This window comes from Pyxicephalus adspersus, chromosome 3, assembly GCF_032062135.1.
Source record: "Pyxicephalus adspersus chromosome 3, UCB_Pads_2.0, whole genome shotgun sequence".
Classification (NCBI taxonomy): Eukaryota; Metazoa; Chordata; class Amphibia; order Anura; family Pyxicephalidae; genus Pyxicephalus; species Pyxicephalus adspersus.
Window position 1 is genome coordinate 16,636,989 of NC_092860.1, and position 23,954 is coordinate 16,660,942.

Below are 23,954 nucleotides of genomic sequence, written 5' to 3' on the forward strand. Positions count from 1 at the left end.
GCTTGTTGCAGATCTAGGATTTAACCCTTGCAGGCTTGTTGCAGATCTAGGATTTAACCCCTGCAGGCTGTGTTGCAGATTTAGGATTTAACCCTTGCAGGCTGTGTTGCAGATCTAGGATTTAACCCTTACATGCTGTGTTGCAGATCTAGGACTTAACCCTTGCAGGCTGTGTTGCAGTGCAGCTGGCAGTGCTGGCAGGGAGGGGAGGAGAGGAAGGCAGGCATTAGGGCTCCGGGGAAATCTTTAAACTGTTCTCTCTCATTCTCACTCAATCCTTCCTCGATCAGTTAAAGCCACTTCGGCATCTGAGCGGCGGTGTAGCTTACATCTGCAGCCTATGCCAGCCTTGTTCCCCTGCCTGGCTGTGGTTGCCCTCACCTTTGCAGGCATGCCTATAGGATGGTAACCCCTTGGCACTCTTGCCTGGCTGGCACTTGCTGGATTCTCTCCGCAGGTTACAATGTATGGGTCTCTCTGTCAGCTCTTCCTGCTACTCCTCCAGGTATTGCGCACCGCAGGAGGAGAGGTATCTGCAGGTAATGGAACTTTACTCTTCTTCTTCACATTCCTTCTGTGCTAAAGCTTAGCAATGGCTTACGTAATACAACCTTATATAAAGAATACTTTTACAGGTAGGGCAAGTGTTGGCCATACCCAGGGGTTTGAGTTCCTAGTGACAGGACAGGTATACAGGTGCACCTGGAGTGTTTGGTAGCCAGGTGGGATCAGTTTTGGAAGATAGTATGATTGCGGATTAACAGGTCAGGATTTTTGTATAATAATATTGTATAATGTTCAAAGATATGCACTTCTTTTTGTTACTAGATTAGAATCAAACTATTTGATTTCTGATTATGGAGCAATAAGTCAGGACAGGTGTGTGCATGGATGTTCATTATCAAGGTGGAACTGTTTGGGTTTTGATGGAGATGACCAGGACAGGTACATTGCTGGGTTTATGCTCATATACACACCTTTCTTTATGATTACCATGGGCTCAAACTGTTTTGGGTTCTGATGGAGCTGACCAGGACAGGACATGTACATGGATGTACTGGATGTACATGTACTGGATTTATGGCCAAAGACATACTTGTCTTTAATATTCAGGACTAGGACAGGTTCATTCAAGTGTTATGTTCAAAGATGCACCTGTCCTTATTATCACAATAGAAACAAACTGGTGTCTGATGCAGATGACCAGAGCAGGTGCATTGGGATGTGCAAAGATGCACCTGTGTTTACCTTTAATATCAAGGTAGGATCAAACAATTGGGGTTCTAATGGAGATGACCAGGACAAATACATTGCTGGGTGTAAAAAATACACCTGTCTTTATAAAGGTAGAATGAGTCTCCTTTAGGTTCTGATTATAGATAACCAGAACATGAGCTGTACATTGCTGGGTTTATGCCTGAAGATGCACCTGTCATTTTTTATCAGACTATTTGGGTTCTGATGCAGATGACTGGGACAGAACCTGTAATTTGCAGAGTATGATGCCCAGAGATACACCTGCCTTTCTGTTATCAAGGTAGCATCAAGCTGTTGTGGGTTCTGTATAAATGTAAAGTAGTATTGCATATTATCAGGACTGGGCAGAGCTGAGTATTTATATGAAGCCAAGTATATAAGTACTGGATCAGACAATGCTGGGTCTCCATACACTATTCAGTACACTACTGATCATGATGGAAATAGACAATTTTCTGTGTAATATCCAGTGATGTTCTGGGTATACTATAGAATTTCAGGAGAGAATCAGACTGGGCTAGCTGGCTTCAGTATACTGTCCAGAGAAACTGTGGCGCTGGATTGTTAGTATAAGATCAGAGCTGCTGAGTTAATATAAAATGTCCAATAATCCATGGATTATCTATCAGCAGAGTAATTCTAGACAAGATTGGGTTTCTATATAATGTCCAGGGACTGGGTCAGACGATAATGGTTTCTATAGAATGCCAAGTGAGATTGCCAGTTCTGTTGGGATCCTATTCCCGGTAATCTTCTTAACTGTATATAGAATTGTGCTGCTTGTGTATTAGTACCTGACTTTGAAACTGTAAATAATACAAAAAAGATACAAAGCTTTGTGACAAAATGATTTCAATATTTATGATGTTTTACTGGAGAAACAATGTAAATAAATGACTATCTAATCACTGTGTTCTACTTGATCTATATTAAAATGTTTTAATAAGCATAGCCTAGTTATATATTGCTTGTATTTTATCTATATTTGTCCTTTTTTCCTTTACGGTGGATAAAAATTGCATTTATACCTTGTTACCATCAGCTTTGTAGTTGCTGCTGTAAGAGTTCCAGCCTTGGATTGCAGCAAGGTTTATAACTGATATGTAAGTTACAGTAAGTTGCAGGGAGATACCTTTGTGGATATATTCATAATGTGGTCAGTATAGGCACATATAGCATGGTCTTCTGTCTAGGAGAGAGGAGGAGATTAACATAAAAGGATTTAGTTGTACCAAATTTAAATCTGGCAGATTGTTAGAAAATAATCAGACCTTTATAATTTACATTTGATCAACCTTCCAACCTACTATGTGCATAACACTCTGCTTGTAGGGTTTATAGGGCCCTATGTGGAGGGTGGCTCCTGAATAATTGGCATCTGAGCACAGTATAAGTCAATGGGACCACCTTGTGCCAAAGTGTCACAGACAGTAGACCCTTCTTCAAAAACGTTTCTATTGTAAGCATTATAATGCCAGATACTGCATCACTTTTGTCGAGTAACAACCAGACAACTAAAGTGACTGACCTTCTAACAAAACTTTATAACTTTTTTTCCAAATTATACCGAAAGCCAGGATTAATTATCAATGTACATTTTTCCCGTGCAAAAGATCTGTACATAAGAAATGTGTTGGCTGTCCACTTTTGTTGGAGCATTTTTTTAGATTATTAAAGTTTATAATCTCTTTGACTTGGCACCCCATCATTTAACTTCATATAGACCTTCTTGTATAAAAACAGCCTTTATTGTAAGTACATTATAGCTGAAGATTGCACTATTATTTCCCAATTAAAGAACAGCTATTTTAATGGAGAATCAGCTGACTTTTCATCCAATAGGCAAAACAATAAGTTGGCTACCCATGTTACAAACAGATTGTACAATCATCTTATATTTACCATTAGCCATGCAGAGTCACCATCTGAAGGTACATACATTAAATGTTGTTCAAATAGGAGTTTTTGTAAAATTGAAAAATCAGATTGCAAAGTATGAGGTCTATATAGGAATTATAGAATTTAAAAGCTAAAGTAAAGTGGTAGATCTCATTATTTTTCTTTTTATTTACCATTACTTACTATGGTAAGAACATGTCACAGGCTTGTTTAAATGTAGCTGCAGTTGTGTTTTCTACTACATCTGTGGGCCAATCCATGTGAAAGTATTGCTCATAATTCATACAATCACCAAGGGATGCATGCACAACATACCATTTCCATACATAGTCAGCTTGGGGCAGATGGGAGTTAAATATGAAACAATTTCCTATTCATTTTTTTTGGGTGTGGAGACATAAGAGACATTGGTCACCCAAGGACTAGAAAATAACCCTATAGATTTACACCGTGCTTTGTGGCTGACCCCCTCCGCGCCTGAGATTGCTGACCAATTTAGCTTCAAAGCTTGTTAACACTCAGCTGATGCTCTGAGCTGTATTGTGATCACAGCTGGCTCTGTGTGTTTAAATGTGAGAGTGTGTTTGTGTGTCTGGCACTGCTATTTCTGGGGATGGGAGTGTGAGACACACTTGTGCTGGCTGCATACCCTGCAATCCAAAGGAGTGTGCCAGGAGGGTGACACTTGTGTCTGTGCAAGGAGACTAAGCTCAAAGAATCTCTAAATTCTCCAAAACATTCTCCTGCTGGGGATTCACTTATTGACCCATTGACAGAGGGGATTGCATACTTCTACTGGGGATCTAAATGCACTAAACAATGAGTAGTGTTCAGATAATGCAGCACTGTATGTGTGTATGTGATAAATATTGCTTCTTAATAATGATGGGAAGTAAAAGTATCCTATCTATCTATCTATCTATCTATCTATCTATCTATCTATCTATCTATCATTTTACTCTATATCAATCAACCTATCTAAATTTTTAATTTTTCATTATCTATTTATAGCACTTGAATATTGTTCTGTTATTCTATTCTATTCTTTCTTTCTTTCTTTCTTTCTCTCTCTTTCTCTCTCTCTCTCTCTCTCTCTCTTTCTCTCTCTCTTTCTCTTTCTTTCTCTCTCTCTCTCTTTCTCTCTCTCTCTTTCTCTCTCTCTCTCTCTTTCTCTCTCTCTCTTTCTCTCTCTCTCTCTTTCCTCTAAATCTATCTGTCTATCTCTATCTCTTTTCTAATCTTTCTTCCTTTTCTTTTCTTTTCTTTCTTTTTCCTTCATACACTATGTCTGTCTGTCTGTCTGTCTATCTATCCATCTATCTATTGAATGAGGTTATTCAGAGTGAAACAGTACATCTATTCATATGTGTTTCTTTTAATTGAACACAAAAGTATGTTTGTTTGTTGTTTTTTTTGTTTTATTCTCATTGTGTCTTTAATGTCACTGTAGATTGTGTGATCTTTTTTTCTTACCCCCAATAAAACCTTCCCTCTTCCTATAAAATTAGTTACGATACAATCCCTGTGTCTCTATACTGACCTTCCAATGGATATGTATGCTGTTCTTTAGAACATAAAACAAATGATTCGTACAGTTTGGTGGCCCCCAGACACTTAGCATTTTAAGGTGTCATTACCCACAGCCCTTTTCCATCATGTTGTGTGTGTTCCTTTAGCAAAATAATACTTGTGAGTAATGTTGTATTCTGAATGGATTAATGATAAATAGATGGTGCTGTAAAAATATAGGGCGTGTGTTACTAAGAAGAGTTATATTTTTTACATAGCCCACTGAATATTTGGCTTTTAAAATCTCCATTGTGCAGGTTTTTTTCCATTTCTTTTTACATGATTGGGTGTTTGATGTGATCACTGAGTCAAGCCTGAAATGACTTCAACCCCACCGAGTATTTTATGGGATTTCGCTAGGCTGAAACATTATCGTAAAGCTTTGCCTTTGACAATTTTGGTACTATATGGGAACAGTCAGAGGGCAAATTGTTGCCAGTGACAGTAAAAAATAACTTCTGCTATCGCTAGATTCCTAAAAACACTGCTGGAACTCAATTTCTAGGGAGAAAATGGTAAAGGAGTAACATTTCTGGTTTGGGCAGCGAATAAGCAATTCCCTAGCAAAATGCAAGAGGTAATTAAGACATTCTGTCCCCAGAGAAGCATGAATGGGGACAGAATCTCCAATCTGGAGTAAAATATTAAAACTTTTTATATATAAATAAAAATGTTGTGTACATTAGGTGAATTGAATTACAAGTGTTGTGCCAGCACAAGCTTTTGGCCAATACCCAGTGCCAAGTTGGCAATAGCCACGTTTCATGATGTGTCTATAGTTCTCATTAGCGATCTACGGAATGCTTGCATGGGCACAACGTCTGATGTGTCAATACTTCCCCCGCAGCAGCAATCAAATATTTCCCACTGGGCTAAGTGAGTACTTTTGGAGAAGAACAAGACAGATTTTAAAGTGTATCTATAGGCAGTAGTGAATGGTTGAGGGCCCATTTAGCTCTATGAGGGGCTCTAATGTCCGTAATGGCCTGTGTTAACGTGCGATGTATGAAGGCAGCCAATTGAAAATTAATGGGCTTCCAATACATGCGAACGTGCTAAAAAAAAGTAGAAGGCAAAGCACTACGGTGAATTGCCATACATTGCTATAAAACGAGTTCATTTTCTTGGAACGTTGACATACTATTTAAACGTTAATAATTATTTTGGCTGTATACTTGCTTCTTTCTCAACCTATTCACATGGGGGAACCCTTGAAATAGATTCCATTACTTTGGGGAACCCCTTCTATAATTGCTATATCCACAGCTCACAGTATATTAGCATGGTGGTCAGAGAGAAGAATGTTTCTTACACTGCTGCCCATTTGGAAGAATTCCCCCCTACAAATAGTCATTGGTGTCAGTACCTGGGGCCATTCAGATGCCCTGCATTGACATTCGCTGATAGTAGCAGATAACAGAGAGCTGGTCCCATCATTCTGCTCCTCCTCCTTCACCATCCAATTACAGCCAGGGGGCAGGGCTGGGACCTAACTGTACCTCTCACCTGAAGCACAGAAAAGTCAGATCCCCAGGCTGCTGTGCTAAATATCAGGACTGGATGGACAATAGCTGTTTGCAAGTGGTTTAGAAATTATTCTATGTGCTGGATATCAGATATGAAGCATTCTTTTACCACAATATGCCTTCAAGAATGTAACAATCACAGAGCTAAGAATGATTTTTTCTTACCCCCAGTGGGTAGTTGGTGCCATTAAAACGTTAGAACACGATTGCTGTTTTGTGGTGTGTTTACACTACCATATGTGCAGCATTTAGTTATTTTTTTTTTTGGTGCTCGGAGTCTGAAACATTGCTTGTTTATTCCCTGAATAAAACCAGATTTGCTATTGTCATTTTGTACCACCGCATCCTTTTTCAATGAATTGCCATTTTTCAGCAGGTTGCAAACAATATGTAACTGCATTAGCACTAATTAACGGGAAGTGTTGTATATAGGCCAAGCTAATTGTGTAATAAGAGATGACATGGAACAAAGTCTGCCTGCTGTGCATAGGCCTTGCAGACAGACAATAGGGAATGCATATAGTGACGTCCAAAGGTGAATATTAAAAAGGGTTGTAAAACATTGTCAATCAGTTCCTTTAATAATGACCTATACATCATCTTATTTCATATTTATAAATATAATCATTCCCCTACAAAATATCAGAGGCATAAAAGTACATTTATACTTGCAGACAGTATAGAGAGATCCTTATCTTATAATAACTCCTCACATCCAAACCTTAGGAGGAGGATGACAGGTGGAGAATAGAATGTTTAAATCTGATTGGTTGCTTTGGGGCAATACTGACAATTCCTATTTATGACAATTTGATAAACTAGATCCTGTATTACTGGAGGATAACCAGGAAAAAACACATTTTTGATAAAAGAATGATTGATTCCTATATCCATTACAACATATATCATTTCTTGGTATTTGCAATGTTTGGACTGGTATATGAATTGAAGGGGTTGATAGGTTTTATGAGTTGGCGGTTGGATTTTGCAGAAAGCTGAAAATATCTATAATTGATGTCACACGCATCTATTATTGTGTCTTAAGTTTTTAAGGCCATTTCATAATAGAATAAACTCTTTATTGTTAGAATCTTTTTTTGCTCTGTTTAACAACATGCAGATATCTTATTTAGGACAGACGGCTGTAGGATCATGTGATGCGTGCACAATGCCATTTACCTGATTAGGTGATGTGGGTGACTGCACTTAGCACATCGCCATTACTCTTTGTAGTGCCTTGCCGAATGACTCCTAATAAAATAAATAGTTTTCTTTCTAGTTCAGGGCTTGGGGCAAGCATTTCTGCCTTACACTGCTATGTCCTGGGTTTATTCTACCATGCTGATTGTAGTGTTTGTATATGTACGGACATTTCTGCACGTTTGACTGTGATTTCCATAGTTAAAACAAAATGCTGTTAAAAAAATACCCTTGTCCTTTTTTTTATAAAATTAATTCTAAATAAGATTTTGAGAAGTCATGTGACATTAACGCCATTCTCTGTAGTATTGAGTCCCAGCTGATCTGAACAAGGGCCACCAAAGAAATTGTCCATGACAGCCTTGGATTTCAAGTTGAATGATGTTGGATCTCCTAATCTAGGACAGGGGTGTCAAACTCAGGTCCGGGGGCCAATCTGGCCGCCATCGTCCTTTATTTTGGCCCCCAAAGGAATCCTAAATATGAACTGCAGCTGGCCCGCCGCTTCATTGAAATAGCGCCACTACTACAATTCCCGGCATCACTCACGTCTATAGACCAGCAGGCTCTCTGCCTATGCGTGGCCCCACATTGGACTGTTTTATAGACCCAAGTGATGCCGGGCAAATTTAGTAGCGGTGCTATTTCAATGAAGAGGGAGTTTTAGCGGCGGTCCACTTATAAGATTTAGCACCGCATTGGCCGCGTCTGGCATTTCCAGCATTCCCCTTCAGCTGTACTTTTCCTTGCTACTCCAAGGCATGGACTTGAATTTTCATAGAAGAATATTTATTATTATTATTGCTAGCCTGTGCAAAAAGGTTTCTATTGAAATTTAACTTGGAAGGCTACAAATAGAGAAAGAGGCATAGGATTTTTTTCTTAAATAAAGTTACATTTTTTATGCCTCTTTCTCTATTGTAAGCTTGTTCCAGATTGAATGTGAAGCAAAACCTCTTTGTTTCCATATGAAAGGGGTTTATATCTAATGAAAATGAAAAATGTCATTTTTCAATAAATTTTAAGGTTGTCCAAGTTTTTAATTTTGGCCCCCTGTGTATTTGAGTTTGACACCCCTGATCTAGAAGAGGACTGGCTTCAGAATGGGGAGCTGGTGGGGCAGTGCTAGATAGAAGGCAAGTATGGAAAGTTGGAAAGCCAAACTAGTCGAAAATTAGTTAGGAGTTAGAATCTTGATCTATTTTCCACCTTTCCAGCGTTGGGAATCATCCTTTTGCCTAAGAAGACCTATTAGGTTGCAATAGTGCTATGTACAGATCGTGGTTCAGGTTTTGATAATGACAATGGTATGGCTTTAAATGTTCAATGGAGGGGCTGTTCTTAACATTAATCCCATGTGGGCAGCACAGCGGTTAGCCCTCTGGCCTTTGAAGCGCTGGATCCCAGAGGTTTTAGGCTTTCCCCAGGGGTTACATGGGTTAATTGGCTTCCCCTAAAATTGACCTTAGACTGTATTAAAGATCTATGACTATGGTAGGGACATTAGATTTTGATCCCCTTTGAGGGACAGCTAGTGACATGACTATGTACTTTGTACAGTGCTGTGTAATACGTTGGTGCTATATAAATACTGTGTAATAATGTAAAAACATGGTAATACCCAGAAGCCATTTTTCCTTTTCCAAGGGTATGATCACCTACTAAAAATGAGTTTTCTTTCTGTATCTGGCTTTAAAATTTGTGCAAGAGAAAATATACAGTGGGATACATGAGAACTCCTGAACTTTATACTACTAATATACTACTACTACTATATAGCTCCCAGCTGTCCCTCCTTTGGAGCTACTGCACCTTTTTTGGAAGCATCTCTGCTCCTTAGTTATTCTTCTTTTCTGTCTGTTTCATAGACCTATCTCTACATTTTTTATTATAAATTATATCATTATATAATTACAAAAAAGTGTTATTCTATTCTAAACCTTGTATCCAAAATCTACATTGAGGTTTATTTATAAAGGATTATGACATTCACTGAAACATTCCCTGGTGGAGAATATTCTAGATCAATATGTTTCATTGATTTAGTGAATGTCAGATTCGCTGCTAAATAAAGAGACTTTATTCTAAAGAGACTATTCTAAACAGCTAAAATAAATGTGTTAGCCAATCATTTTTTATAAAATAATTCTTTATAATTTGCATAATTAGACATGTGGCAGGGTTGTGTTTCCTTCCTACATAAGTTATAGAACAAGGTGTCCCTAGTTGTCATCTCAGAAAATTGGGAGCTATGTTCTTGTTCCAGGTCAGGGACTTTATTATTGGAGATCGGCATGATGGCCAGTGTATAGAGAATGAATTAAAGAAATCACATTATTCTCTAATGTATGGCATTATGTGTCACTCTAATTGGATATTAAATTAATTACCCTTTGCCCCACTGGGAATATAAGGACTGGTCTAAGGGCTGTATGTACTTTATTACATCAGGACCACCAACCACACAATGATGCCCTATTCTTCTCTTCTATTGCCAGCTATGGGCTACAAAAATTAGGAAGCATACCTATTTAATGTACAGCGCTGCGTAATATGTTGGCGCTATATAAATCCTCTTTTTTTATTATTAATAATAATAATAATAATAATAATAATAATAATATCCAAGTATTAAAAACTTCAGCATAGGGTTAACCATGCATATGAGAAAACCTGCTCAAAGCCCTCCTTACTGGTGTAATGTAAATACGCTCTGACAGAGCCAGCAATATTTGATCAATTTCTACTAGCACTTTGATATGGAGGAGAGCGGGAGAGCGAAGACAGTGATTGAAGGATAGGGAAGATCTAAACACTGTGAATCACTGGGCTGGGAAGCCAAACACAGCCCGCAGGGTCCTTGTCTGACTTGCAAACACCTTAACCATTTGGATGCCACCAGAGCCCTCAATGGAGCCCAGCACCCAAAGGGTTTATGGCATCAGTTATGGCAGTGCCAGGCAGCTTGCTCAGGGTTAATCCAAAAGCAGAGTGCTCAGCGCTTAGGCTGCTTCGTAGAGCGCGTAGAATAGCAAAGCTGTATTAAATATATATGTATTTGTTGTCTGCCGCCTGAAGACGCATGAAATGAAGGAACGTTATTAAATTCTGAGGGAAATAGAGTTGGAAGTAAAAAATGTAATGATAATGTACTGAATGTATGCTCCATTTTACTTCATAAAAAAATCTCTTTTTATGAGCACACACTGTGCTATGGAAGTCAGCTTTTCTCCCATTTTCCCTTATATCATATATAACTTAAGAGAGTAGGCAGACAACTGTTGGGCCCGGCTGATTCCATAAGGTGTGGCTGGCAGCTTGGGCAGGCTTTGTATTCTATACAGACAGGCCAGCTGAGCGTAGATAAAGTCTTGGGCCTATCTGTGGTCTCATGGTCATGGGCAATCATTATTATACAGGGCTGCCATCCGGGAGACAAGGGGTATTTCTCCCCAGTCAAAGGAGCTTGACTTTTGCAATGCTGAAACTTTTAGACATGGAGGAGGGGGGCAAGAAACTTACCTTGTATGGGACCCAGACATTTTTATTACGTATGTGCTCAAATAGATTTTTTCAAACTTGCCTACCCGTCTTCTTTTGTCCTTTGAAACCGTCACTACTTCCCACCACTACATATCTCCTCTCTTATTGTGTGTTAATTTCCCCACTGACTAGATTGTAAGCTCTTCGGGGCAGGGTCCTCTCCTCCTGTTTCTGTATTCATCTGTCATTTGCAACCCCTATTTAATATACAGCCCTATACAAATCCTGTTTTATATAATAATAATAAATGCTTTGCCCCAGATTCCTGAATCTTCACCTGAGCAGTCACCCTGTTACCCAGGCTTCTGATGGAGGCTATACATGATTACATTTATTGGACAGGCAGGATACATTGGTGTCCCCATCTGCAAATCTATCCTAAGAAATGGCGTACAATAGTTTGGTACATTTGGGTGAGTTTACTAAAAGAATATAGGATATTCACAAGTAAATTATCTTCTTAGTAAACGAGATAAAACTTTGCTGACTTTAGCCATCCAATCATGTGAAAGAAAAAAAATCCTGTCTTTCTAAGATTTCCCTGCGCATGATTGGGTATTCTTTGCAAAGTGAATTTTTCCCTATAATCACAAGTGCAAGATGATCATTCACTGTTGTAAGTCAACAGCCAATTTTGCTATAACTCAGAACCATTCTGCTTTAGAAAAAGAGGTATAGTTATCAATGTGTCACCCAAGATCCACACATTTTTCTAATTGAATCCTAGGCAAAAATGTTTAAATCTTAAATACAAGTCAATCCAAGAGTGAATTTTGGGTGACAACATCAATAAATAAACCCCTAAATGCCATTCAGTTAGGTTTTACATTCCTTTTAACTAAGCAGAAACACGATTCCACAATCTAATTCTTTTTCAATTTACCTCTCAGTCATAAATCATTCTGATTGGTTGCTGTGAGTTCTTTGACTGTAAAGATTGTCATTATGCATTGCACTGCCTTAGCGTAAGTGACGATCTTTGATGTGACCGGCGCTGAGCTGTTGGTGCTTTAATGGTACATTGGACCCAGCAAGGAGTACCCAAGCGTCAGCAAGTCAACGCCAAACTCAGGTCAATAGGACAATTGACTTGTGTTGTGTGCTGACTCCAAGCACTTGTGTACATTGACAGACGGAATCCCTGCAGAGTTCAGGGAACATTGTCGCTGCATTGCCTCCATTGTGTTTTGTAGGGAAGCGAACATCGCTGAAAGTGCATGGCCTCAAACTGAGCACTCATGGACCTGAACTAGTCGAACATGGCCGGGCTCCTAATTTTATTCTTTCTTTCATCTTAAAGGAAAACTAAGAGGCTGCCATTGCTGCAAATGCTGGGTGCTTTTGCTGTCATGTCATGTTAATATCTTTATTACTTTGGACATTAATGAGAAACAAATGTGCAGATAAGGATTTGCTGACTTTGTTTAAATATCTGGCTGTTTTTCTCATCATCTGAAATAATCAGAATCTGCTGTAGCGCATCAACTTTTTTTTTGTCCATTCACAAATTGGAAAAATCTTAACATGGAGCAATATGACCGAGAATAGACCAGGGTCCCAACTAGTATAGTTTGATTAGTTAGAAATGCCACAGAAAAAAATGAACTTATTTAAAGTTTTCATAGTTATTAAAAAGATTGAGATTACTTTAATAAGTGTACCCATGGTTTTCCTATAAGGGTTTGCGTTTAAAGATAGACTTGCAATGAGGGTCCATCTGCATGGAAGGGTTAAATACCCCTTTAGTTCTGTTGGGACATAAGAAGAGCTTTTACTTTTAATATCCCTCACTCCCTTAGTGGACAGCTTGCTTCTTCTTCATCTGATGCTCTGATATTCCCAAAATGCAAGACCTATGTGGAGTAGTTGTGGGTTCTGATTCTTAATTTTAAGGGATGACATCAGAGTGCACAACTACTCCACGGACCGCCTTGGAGGAAAGGCTACGAGGGGCCAAACATACATAAGGGGAGCTGATGAAATGGGGTAATAAGGTAAATAAAAGCATGTTTTTAATTCCCCCTTGGATCTAAACAAACATAGGATAGTTCTATGCATAATAGCAGGCATCTTGTGGTCATTACTTTTTGTCAGAACTTTAACTTTAACTATAAGTACTCTGTTCAAAGAATATATGAGTATAAGACGTCAATATTGTTTGGGAACAAAAGAAAACAGATAAAGATTCCGAACATTCAAGGTGTTGTTAGCTGATATAGGTGGGTCGGATACTACATTAGGGGTCTGACCAGTAGACAACTATGACAATGCTGTCATTTTATTGGCAAAGGGAATAAGGATTTAAACAATTATGAACAATTTTTGTAAGTTTTGGCGTAAAGCATGACCAGTAAACTGCTTTTATAGTCAACTTCTGTTTAGTTGCCCCTTCTTTAGGTGAATGCTTGTTTCTGGTCAATGGCCAGTCCAAGACACATAGTATTGTATATAGTAATGGCAGCCCTGTAAACATTTCAGAATCCTGTCAAATGTTTAAAACGGGTTGCTCGTCCACTTTCAAGACCCTTTCCTAATGATAAAAAACTTTAATCATATCTAGCGTGGAAAAACAAAATTAACATTTACCTATCCGGAAGGCTGTCCAATATTTGCTCTCTTGTAAAGCTATAGGCATCGCTATTATTCAATTCAGGTGTGTCGGGTACCTGGAGCCCCTGTGGGCACTTTGGCCATCAGCCACTTCTTCTTCAGGGCAAAAGTGATGCAGCAACTGGTGGGAGGAACCACAGTACCCAACAGGGGGATAGGTATCCATCATATCTGGAGGTGCTGAATAGCCGCCATGCATGCAGATTTTCAAGCGAACAAATATTATATCCACCACCTGTTGTACAGGTAAGTTTTAAATCTCTTTTTTAATTGGCTCTGTTTTTATAGTCGTACCATAGCATCAGGAACCCTAGATTAGTATATTCTCAAATTGTTGGATTGGTACTTGTCAGAATTTGTGGTCTATTAATACATAGAGCATCTTACACAAAACCTCAGCAAGCATTGAGGAGTTTGTTTGCACATTGGTGCAGAGCTCAGCATTGTAGTACCGGCGGCTTGGTCTATGCAATGCACGTTCTCACCATTAGAGGGCACTGTCTGCACACAGCCTTTCTGGGATGTCTGCATTTTTAAACCTTTCTAAGTTGATAAAATCTTTCAATTAAAGATCTTGTATAATGTGCCCCGCTCTCGCTTTGTAAATCTAACAAACGTTTAGTACGTCACATGGAGGGTGCAGCCTGTGACCGCTATCTGCGGGCAATGAGGAAATTCTGTGGCTCTTTACCAGCTCTTATGAGGCTTGTTAAAGTAGAACATAGAAAAGTCTGTCCATTTAGCCAGCAATTAACATCTGTGCATTTGATAATGTAATAAAGTGCTTTCCTACAAGGATCACTCTTATTTCCCAACATATTTTATTGTGATCGTTTCTGCGTCTTAACTAGCGAGATGGTGCTATGATCAATTAAATTCCTAAAACCACTGACATGTGAAAAGGATATCACCAATTATTATAATACAATGGTGCCTGTCCAGGCAAGGGATATAATGGATGTAGTTAACAGTCAGTTCTTATAGGCAATGTGATGGAAGAAGGAAAAATGGTGAAATGTAAGGATCTGACTAATTTTGACAAAAAATGAACTATAGTGGTCAGACGACTAGGTTGTAGGATTTCCTAAATGACAGGTCGTGTGGGGTGTTTCTGGTCTGCAGTGGTTAGTACCTACCATTGGCTAAAGGAAGGGCAACTGGTTGACAGGTGTCAGTGTCATGGACACCCAAGGCTTATCGATGTGCACAGGGAGTACTGGGTCCATTTTCCCTGGTCCTTTAGAAAAATTACAAAAAAAAACAAATGACTAAATAAATGAAATGGTCTTCAAGACAAAAAAAGGGGTGAATTTCCCTAGTGGGGACCCAGGATGATCTTACCCTCCCTCACTTTATCCAAAACTACAAAAAAGCCTTTATACATACTTTAAATGATTTGAGTCAGATACCCCAGGAAACCTTTAGAAATCTTGTGGAGTTCATGCCCCAAGGGTCACTTCTTTTTTTGGTGGCACAAAAGTGACCCACTCAATATTGGCCGAGCAGTTGTAACTGTTTTGGCTATTTAGTGGATATTGATTCTTCTGAAAAGTTGTTTGCATTGAGCATTGATCTTTTTCTGCATATGGACAAACTAAAGCACTCAACAAACATGAGATAATTGACCGAGTTGAGTGCCTAGCTCCTGGCATTTTGTCACATGATCAGACACCTTGGACTTGGAGATCCCCAAGCAATAGATTATGCGGTAATTATTTTTGGACTACCACTTCTTTAAATGTTGGATCTTAGAATGGGTAGTAGAATAGGAAGATGTTGTATCTGTTAAAGTCTAATTTCTGTCTGCTGACGTAATGATTTATCTTGAAGGGTCTCATTTAACAGAAAGGTCTTAAAATTGAACCGTAGTAAGAAAAATATGGAATCTTCCAATACTAATCTCCTTCTGAAAATGCTAGTTGTCCGACTTTCTTTAGCTGTAGTATGTTTGACACACTGACCAAACAAGTATGTAATTTAGGAAAATCAGACTACCTATTCATCATACAGATAGAATTTTTATTAGAAAGAGATGTCACCAATAGTAGTCCTTATACGTCATAAGTACAGGTTCTCTTTAACTGCTTTAACTTTCTATTTTCTACTTGACTTACACCAGCAAAATATTTTGGGATTTGTAAATATTAGTTGTTGTACTTGAAGTGAACAAGAGTACAACTGATGCATCTGGATAATCCTGTTGTGACACCAACAATGAATGATGATTGGCTGTTTAGGCACCAGCAACACCACATAAGACTTAAAAGAGAGTCCTTAGTCCTGTACATAATATGAGATTGACTTGGAGACAACTTTCCTAGAAATGAATGAAGAGGCGAGGTTGCAAAAGGAAAGGAAAGTTTAAGACACTGCAGGGCCGGTCTTAATATGAGCCTGTTGTTTTGTTTTGCATGGGCATAGCACAAATCTATTGCATTTAGGAATAACAATGATATTTTGGATAAACCTGTAAATAACATAAAAAATATTTAAAATTTGGCAAAAAGTGTTAAAGTGGACCCTTTAGGCTTCATAATTGTTGAAGTCTCATAGTATACAGCCTAAGAATACCTAAAAAAAAACTATATCATTCATTTAATGTCATCCGTGACCTTAGTTTTGGAGATCTTGGCCAGGCCCAGATGATTTTATCAGTCTGTTGCATGCAGAAGGAAACAATTTCTCAGTATCCCCCAGTTATCAGACTATAAAACTATAGGTTTTTTTAGCAAGTGAGAACCTGGAGCTGATATAAGAGCTGCACTGGCAACAAAAGTTTACTTGATTGTGTTATCTCTGTGTTGGCATCTCAATAAATGTGGACCTTGGTTAATGCCTGAACAAAAATGCCATGGACCTTCTGGAAAGAAAATCAGATTAGGGAAAGTCTTGTGATCTCTGTAAGAGGTACTAAATTCTTGTTTCATTAGGGGTACGCTGGATATGTGATGCCAGGTCGGCCTTATGCATAGTGATATTAGTTGCTGCTTTTCATTGGCATGTTTCTTATTAAAGAGTAGCTTTTTCCCTATATGAAAATAAAACAGCCTGCAAGTAATCACTGTGTCATAAAGCTACATAGCAACAGCGGCGGATGTTTTCATTTCGCATTGCAGCGCCATTACTTTTACAAACAACACACTGTGTCCAGGCCGTTGTTTCTGCACCATGCTAAAACACCATGAAATATACATGTATTGATTTATAAGGTTCAGCTATGACTACACCAGCCTCTGCCTGCTTTTCCTCTCACCCATAGAACAAAGGTATAATCAGCCTCTCTACACTGCTGATGCCCTGGGCAAGGTCTGTCTCCCGCTGTCTTCCCCAAACTCCCCTGCAAGGTACCTGCCAGAGCAGAGAACGGTGAAGCCGGCTGATATCCGGCCTCTGCAAGCTCATTATAGACCCCAAGCTGGCGCTCAAAAGTGGTGCTGAAAATTTGTGTGACACCGCAGCTTAGAGGAGTCTGTGACTTTGTTCAAATGACTTGTTGCAATAACAGGTTTGTGAAACAATACAAATAATGTGCAAGACAGGATTTCAGGGAGTTTAAATTGTATTCAAGAGCGCCATACAGACATCCAATGGATGTCAGAGGATTGTCACTGGAAACAATCACAAAAGGTTCTGTGCAACATTAATAATGGGTCAGAGCTTATCTCAAACAGCCAATCTTGTCAGGTGTTGTTGGTACCAAAAGTGATACAAGAACGGGCAACTACTGAACAGGCAACAGGGTCATTGCTGCCCAAGACTCATTGATTTGCATGGGTAGGGTATTCTACCTGCTCCAATCCCAATGGAGATCTATAGTATCACAAACTGGTGAACAAAATAATACTGTCCATTAGGAAAAGGTGTCAGAACATATTGTGCATTACAGTTTGCTACTTATGGGGCTAGCTAGACACAGACTCAGAGTGCCAATGATGAATCCTGGTTACCACCAGAAGTGCCTTCAATAAGTGTATGAGCATCAGATATGGATCCTGGCGCAATGGAAAAAACTGAAAAAATTGGCAACAGGTTGAACTATAGGAAAAGACAGACTGGTAGAGGGAGTGGGACTTGCTGCTGAGTTTTTGGTTCCAGATACCACATTACACCTTCAGAGGTCTTGTGGCATCCATGCCTCAATGGTCAGAACGTTCTTGGTGGAAAAATGGAGACCTACACAATATTAAACAGATAGTTTCTCAAGCAGGGTTCTGTGGAACAATGTGGTTCCTCCAGAGGTTGCCAAGGGTTTCTTGAGGAATGAACAATTACTGACTTTCGGGTCAATTTAACAAATATCAGCTACCATTTTGGCTATCTGTAAAGTTGGAAGCCTTCTACTGTCTAGCAAAAAAAGAGACATTCCCCCTACTGACCACAACACTAATGTACTGTAAACTGTGGATATAATAATTATAGTAGGGGTTCCCTGAAGACCTGAACATTATTTCAAGGGCTTCCCCCATGTTAAAAAGATTGAGAAACACTGGTTTAGGCTGATCAATAGATTTAATAAAAAAAAAAAAAGCAAAGATCATTGTTAAGATGTACTTACCATTTACTGCCCTCCCTTCTGTGCCATCAGCTTGATGTACTCTTCCATAAACTGAGCATTGTAAACCCAATGCATTGTTCTGATCATGTTAGCTATCAATGGCTGATAAGCTCTGCCTGGAGCATGGCTTGATCAACAAGTGATCAGATTCTCCCTTTAGTTCTTCTATACTGTACTTGAAACATGAGTAATCTGTGGGATTATTGTGAACAAGAATTTATCTTTACCCCAAGGCAATTGGTTAAAAAAGCCCATGGCATGTTATTCTGGAACACATTCGGTGTGTTCCAAACTGGAGTTCATACTTTAAAGGTCCATTCCAAACATAACGTAAAAAGCTAGCTTCAGGCAGACATGAAAGAACAACACCTACGGTTGCTGTTATGTATTTATTAAACACATGTATATTTTAATTCAACAAGTACATAAACCCAAATTAAACTAACAGTTTGTAACTTCAAGCATATCCGCTGGGGAACTGGTATTTGAGGGCAATCAGGTGTCTTGTTTTCCAATAAGTTGTAAATAAAACATTCTAAATGGAGGAGAGAGCAATGAGAAGATTTTATTAGTAGGGAGGATTAGATGTTTTTTGCAAAATTGTCTTCACAAAAATTTTATTTTTTACCAGTATAGAAACGTTTGCAAAATTTGGGAAAAAGTTTACCATACAAAAGAAAAAGCATCCTACTTCTGCCTACTTCTCACTTTTCTATTTTTAATGCCTGTTTAGAATTTGATCCCAAGAGAAAGTAGCCTAATGAATGCTTTGGAAAACATTCTTTACATTTGAACCTAATAAAAGATAGCTTGGTGAAGGTTTTGGTGATTGTTCTGATGTTGTTTTGATCAATCCTAAATGGAAATTTTTAAATGAAAAATAAAAAGATGATAGAAAATAGCTTAGTGAAGGGTTCAGCAAATGTTTTCACCATATGATTTTAAGAGAAAATAGCCTAAGACAGCCTAGATATAAATTTCTCATCAATCTGTTGGGGCTTTTTTACTCTCCAGTCCAATTATTGATTGACTGCAGCCGAGAAGTCATGTTACCAAGCTGGTTGTACTGTGTGGTACAGCTTTGTAAATCTCAGGACTAACTAGACATTGGTGCAAATCTTTTAGCAGCTATACCAGCTCCAATTTATGTACAGATAGTTCCCGAGTTACATACAAGATAGGGACTGTAGGTTTGTTAAATTTGTTTGTAAGTTAAGTTAAATTTGTATGTAAGTCGGAACACGTACATTATTTTATTAAATGCAATTAGGACAGATGTTTGTCTCAAAAAATATTAGGCAGCATGGTGTCAGTTACTGTATAAAATCCTCATTGTGAGTTAATCACAAACAAAGCAATAAAAATACTTCTGGAGCCAGCTGTGCTTTGATATTCAAAAAAGAAACAACTGCAGAGATTGTCTTGGCCATTAAAGAAATACAAGAGGCAGCAGAAAGAGCTCAGTCCTTAAGATCACCCACAACCTCTGCTGTGTTTAGCAAAATACGTCTTCCGCCCCTCTCGCCCCTGTCAAGGCTCCGTCCTGAACAGAAGGAACAGGGAAGCCCCGTTCGTATCTAGGAGTCGTCTGTACGTCCGATGTCCTTAACCTGGAGACTACCTGTTTTGCAATGGTGTAAGAGCTTTTTTGCTAGAGATTTGAAGTCTTTTTTAGTTTATGCAGTCAGGTCGTATAACATAGAGTGAATATGGCCTGTTTGTGGGGTTCATGGTTAAATCTGACCCAGCAAATGCCCACTAGGGAATCTGCTGGGTCAGATTTGTTCATGTCCCGGACTTGTTCTTCTATTTTTCTGCCATAAGTTTCAACTTCCTATCCACTTATGTGTTTTCTAGTTCTTCCTTTTTCTGTATGTTGCTCCATAATATATTATAAGTCCAGCATGGTAAGTCGAAACTCATAATGTCAACAGCAAGTGTGCAAATCTGAGAAAACCAATATGTTAACCATAAAATAGAATGATATAGATAACTGTCATGTGGCTTAGCTCCTCAGCATCTAATAGAAACTGTAATGTCAATCTCAGGTTGATTACTACTTTACTTGTTGCACTGATATGCGTTTCCAACAATATATCACAATGGCAGGTGTAGTCATCCAGGCAGTTGTACATGTCATAATTCTAGATTCTTTTACTTCTGTCGATGTTCCTGGTAACTGTTTCAAGTAGACATAGAAACACATGGCAAAATGACAGCAGCAGACAGGAAACCGGTGGCAGGCTGATCATGATAAACCGATCTCTTTACAACCTCAATAACTGTGTAACTACGTGTGTAACTCATTGACTGGGGAACAGAAAATCATGAAAGTTGGTTTTCATCTGCAGACATGAAAAGATAAAAGAGATCGCTCAAACAGCACAAAATAAAAGCTAACGTAGGGCAAGAGACAAGTGCAGCATGAGAAAAAAGCATCTCTTAGGGAATGTTACCCAAGACTGTTAGAGGAAGATCACAGGCGTCACTCCAAGTTGCAAATAAATGTGGAATGATCCAAGGATAGGATCTACCCAGACATACTGGCAGAGAAAGAAGGAACAGATCTGATGTGTATATTAAAACAGATGTGCCAGACAGACCCCCCTGGCCAACTTGTATGTGGAGGATAGGATTTATTTTACAGTTAAAGATAAAGGCCTTGTCCAATTAAAAAATTGCTTTGCTGGATAATCCAGGACCTGGGGAAGTTTTGGCATGTCTTCCTTTTCTTGTTCCCTATTATGCCCGTGCATGTCCTCTTTAAAGACTTTAAAGTCCCCCCACTCAGAAACATATATTCACCATTCCATTGCCCTCTTGTTCTGTTCCCCTGCCAAAAGCTAATAACCTAATGTCTGTCCCTGGAGGCCCAGTTATTCCCCCATTTTGCCACATCTTGGCCTCTTACGAAGCATAAAGAAAGCTAAGCTCACATACCAAACCTTTGGATTTTACTTTTTCCACCAGCATACATATATGGGTATTACATTGTTAATAAATTTCCCACAGAACTTGACATATGGCACATTTGTAAGCTAAAGGTTTTCTAATATCCCACCTATTGTAGGTACCGATACTTACTGGTCTTTCTCCTCATTAATGGTCACTAACTAATGGTTTCACCAAAAGTCAACTAGTTGACTCCAAGCTTACATGCTCCATAGGTTCTTTGTTTGCCCATCCAGCAAAGGCAACAGTTTGACTTTAAAGGTGGCCCTGAGCTATGTCACTCTCCTGATTCTCTGTTCAACTACCGGGTAAGTTTAGAGATACCCAATATTTCCAAGAGTAGGGAACATGTAACTCACTCCTTATACTACCATGTGACATCCCTGATGGTTTGCCGTTGCCTATCTAGACAACCAGCAATGTCACATGGAAGTGAGTTGAGGGTCAAAATTTGAAGTTTACAGAGGGCTTCTTCCCTTGGCTTCCAGGAACCAAATGGTGTAGTAGGGGAGGAAAAGGGAAGAAAGCATGTACAGCTGGTGGAACTGGCAATACATTGAACCTGTTCCTTTCCTCTGCTTGGGCTTAACACAAAGTAGAGGGCTATAATGATATATTCTTTATGGAAAATTTCCATACCAGATATCCCAAAGGGCCAGAGGGCCTTTTCAAAACAATTATTCAATTCATACCCACTCAGGTAGGTCTGGAGAGTGATTTAGTAAATTCAATAAATATTTTAATATGTGCGGCCAGCATTATGTGTAGTTATGCCCATCTGTAGCACAATCACACACTTTACAGCCAGTTATCTTGTAGAGGACAGCTGATAAGAGCATTGAAGTGTGTTGGAAGCAGCTATTGATGCCGCGTTTAACATGCTAATTAAAGCTGCCACACATGCATTATGTCAGGAGCCCCTTTTGTATCATAGGCCTATATATTGTGGGCACATTAAGCCACATATTTCATGACTTAACAAAACCTGAATTTACCTCATAAATAGTGATGAGCAAATCGGTTTGAAAAACAGGCAAATTGGAAAATCGGCAAATTTGCAGTTTTCTTTATCCTTCTGAATTTATGTATGGAGATTGCAGAGAACCAGACAATTCATAAATAACTATTGCATAAAATGTTTCACTCTCTGCAGGTCTGATGCTGTTGATATATAGGGAAATATTTACGCAAATTAGAAATTGATGAATTGCCAATTTTTCTGATTCAATCATAGCTACTTATGAGATGATAAGTTTGCCTATGCTGAAATAATGCCAAGTATAACTATTTATGGTACCATCTGAAGAAACATTTTTCCACAACTACCTCTGTCCTAATCAGAACTTCTTTGTCAGCACATGCACTGAGCAGTTCCTTGTGTTTCTTCTTCTCCTACTATCATTTCTGTTTTACAGGACTACATCAGTAGGACTTACATTGCTTGTAAAAAAAAAAAATATGCTTTAAAATCAATACATTTAATGATGCATTGATGACTACAGAACAGCATTCATCCAAATGCCAACAAATACCATAGGAAATCAATTACAGGTTTACTGGATCGCCTGGGTTCTCCAATAATAGTCTATCGTCTCCAGGCTTGGAGAGATTTAATAAATTGGGCCTAATGACGTTACATAAGTGGGGTGATCTGTTTTAGAATTTGTGAACACATCCAAAACCTGCACACATTTTATCATTTACATAACTGTGTCCAAGAAGTGGATTCTAGCCCCAAATAATGCCTGATGAAAGATAATGAACCTGGGTGATCCATCAAACCTGGATCATCTTTGATCAGGCATTATTTAGGGCTAGAATTCAGTTCTTGGACTTAGACTGAACACAACCATATAAATGATAAAATGTGTGCAGGATTTGGATGTCTTCACAAATTCTAAAACAGATCACCCCACTTCTGTAAAGGCATTAGGCCTGGTTTATAAAAATCTCTCCAAGACTTGAGAGAATAGACTATCATTGGAGAAACTAGGTGATCCAGCAAACTTGGAATTGATTTCTTGTGCTATTAGTTGGCAAAAAAAATTAATGCTGGAACAGATCCATTCCAGAATTGTTGGATCACCCAGGCTCACCTATGACAATCTATCCGTTTTATAGAGTTTTAATACATCAGGCCCATTGTTCGGGGGAGTACTAAAAGTTCAGCAAGAGCTAATAAACACCGGAGGTGTTAAACATTACTGGGCTTGCCTGCGCTTAACACACAACAAAAAATCTTTTACTAGGTCCACCTTGAGTCTGATGGTATGGCTTTAATAAAAGTTAATGTCTCTATGGTATAGGCGACAGCCCCTGTATTTGTTACAGAAAACTTTAGAGCTACAGTTAGAGATGCTGTAGCGTAACGCATTTCAAATGTAAATCATGCACACATCCTGGACACTGCAAGTAGAATAAGATAATCTTATTACATTTGGAAGAGTGACAGCATGAGTCACCTGCAACTGTGATTAGGCAAATTACCCCAACAGAGCATGAAATAAAGTATAACAGGGAAAATGTAAAGTAAACCATAGCTGGAGTCATCTAATGTAGAGGTTAGTCATACATCAAAAGTAGGACCAAATATAACAAAGGAATAAATGAGACTGCATCACGATAATGTCATCTAAGTATCCACAATAGCTTAATGACTAATGTAGAAAAGGATTCCTAAAATTGTTTCTGAACTTTGAGAGAGTTCTGAAAACAGTAAACATAACAAGCATGACCAAGATATAACTGAGCCCCCATTCCCCCAACAAGCCCTAGACTTGCCTTTCAAGATTAGAGACTTCTGAAAGGTAAATCTTTTGTCTCCCAGATGGATAAGACCTGGA

At 38.7% G+C, this 23,954-nt stretch overlaps 1 protein-coding gene across 1 annotated transcript in view; it reads left to right on the plus strand.

The window, feature by feature from the left end:
* Nucleotides 1-289: 289 nt before the first annotated feature.
* PTPRT (protein tyrosine phosphatase receptor type T) overlaps nucleotides 290-23,954 on the plus strand; it is a gene marked incomplete in the record, with an annotated part of 259,610 nt that continues 235,945 nt past the window's right edge. Inside the window, 1 exon segment of the mRNA XM_072403721.1 lies at nucleotides 290-539. Coding sequence (XP_072259822.1) covers nucleotides 464-539 — 76 coding nt within the window.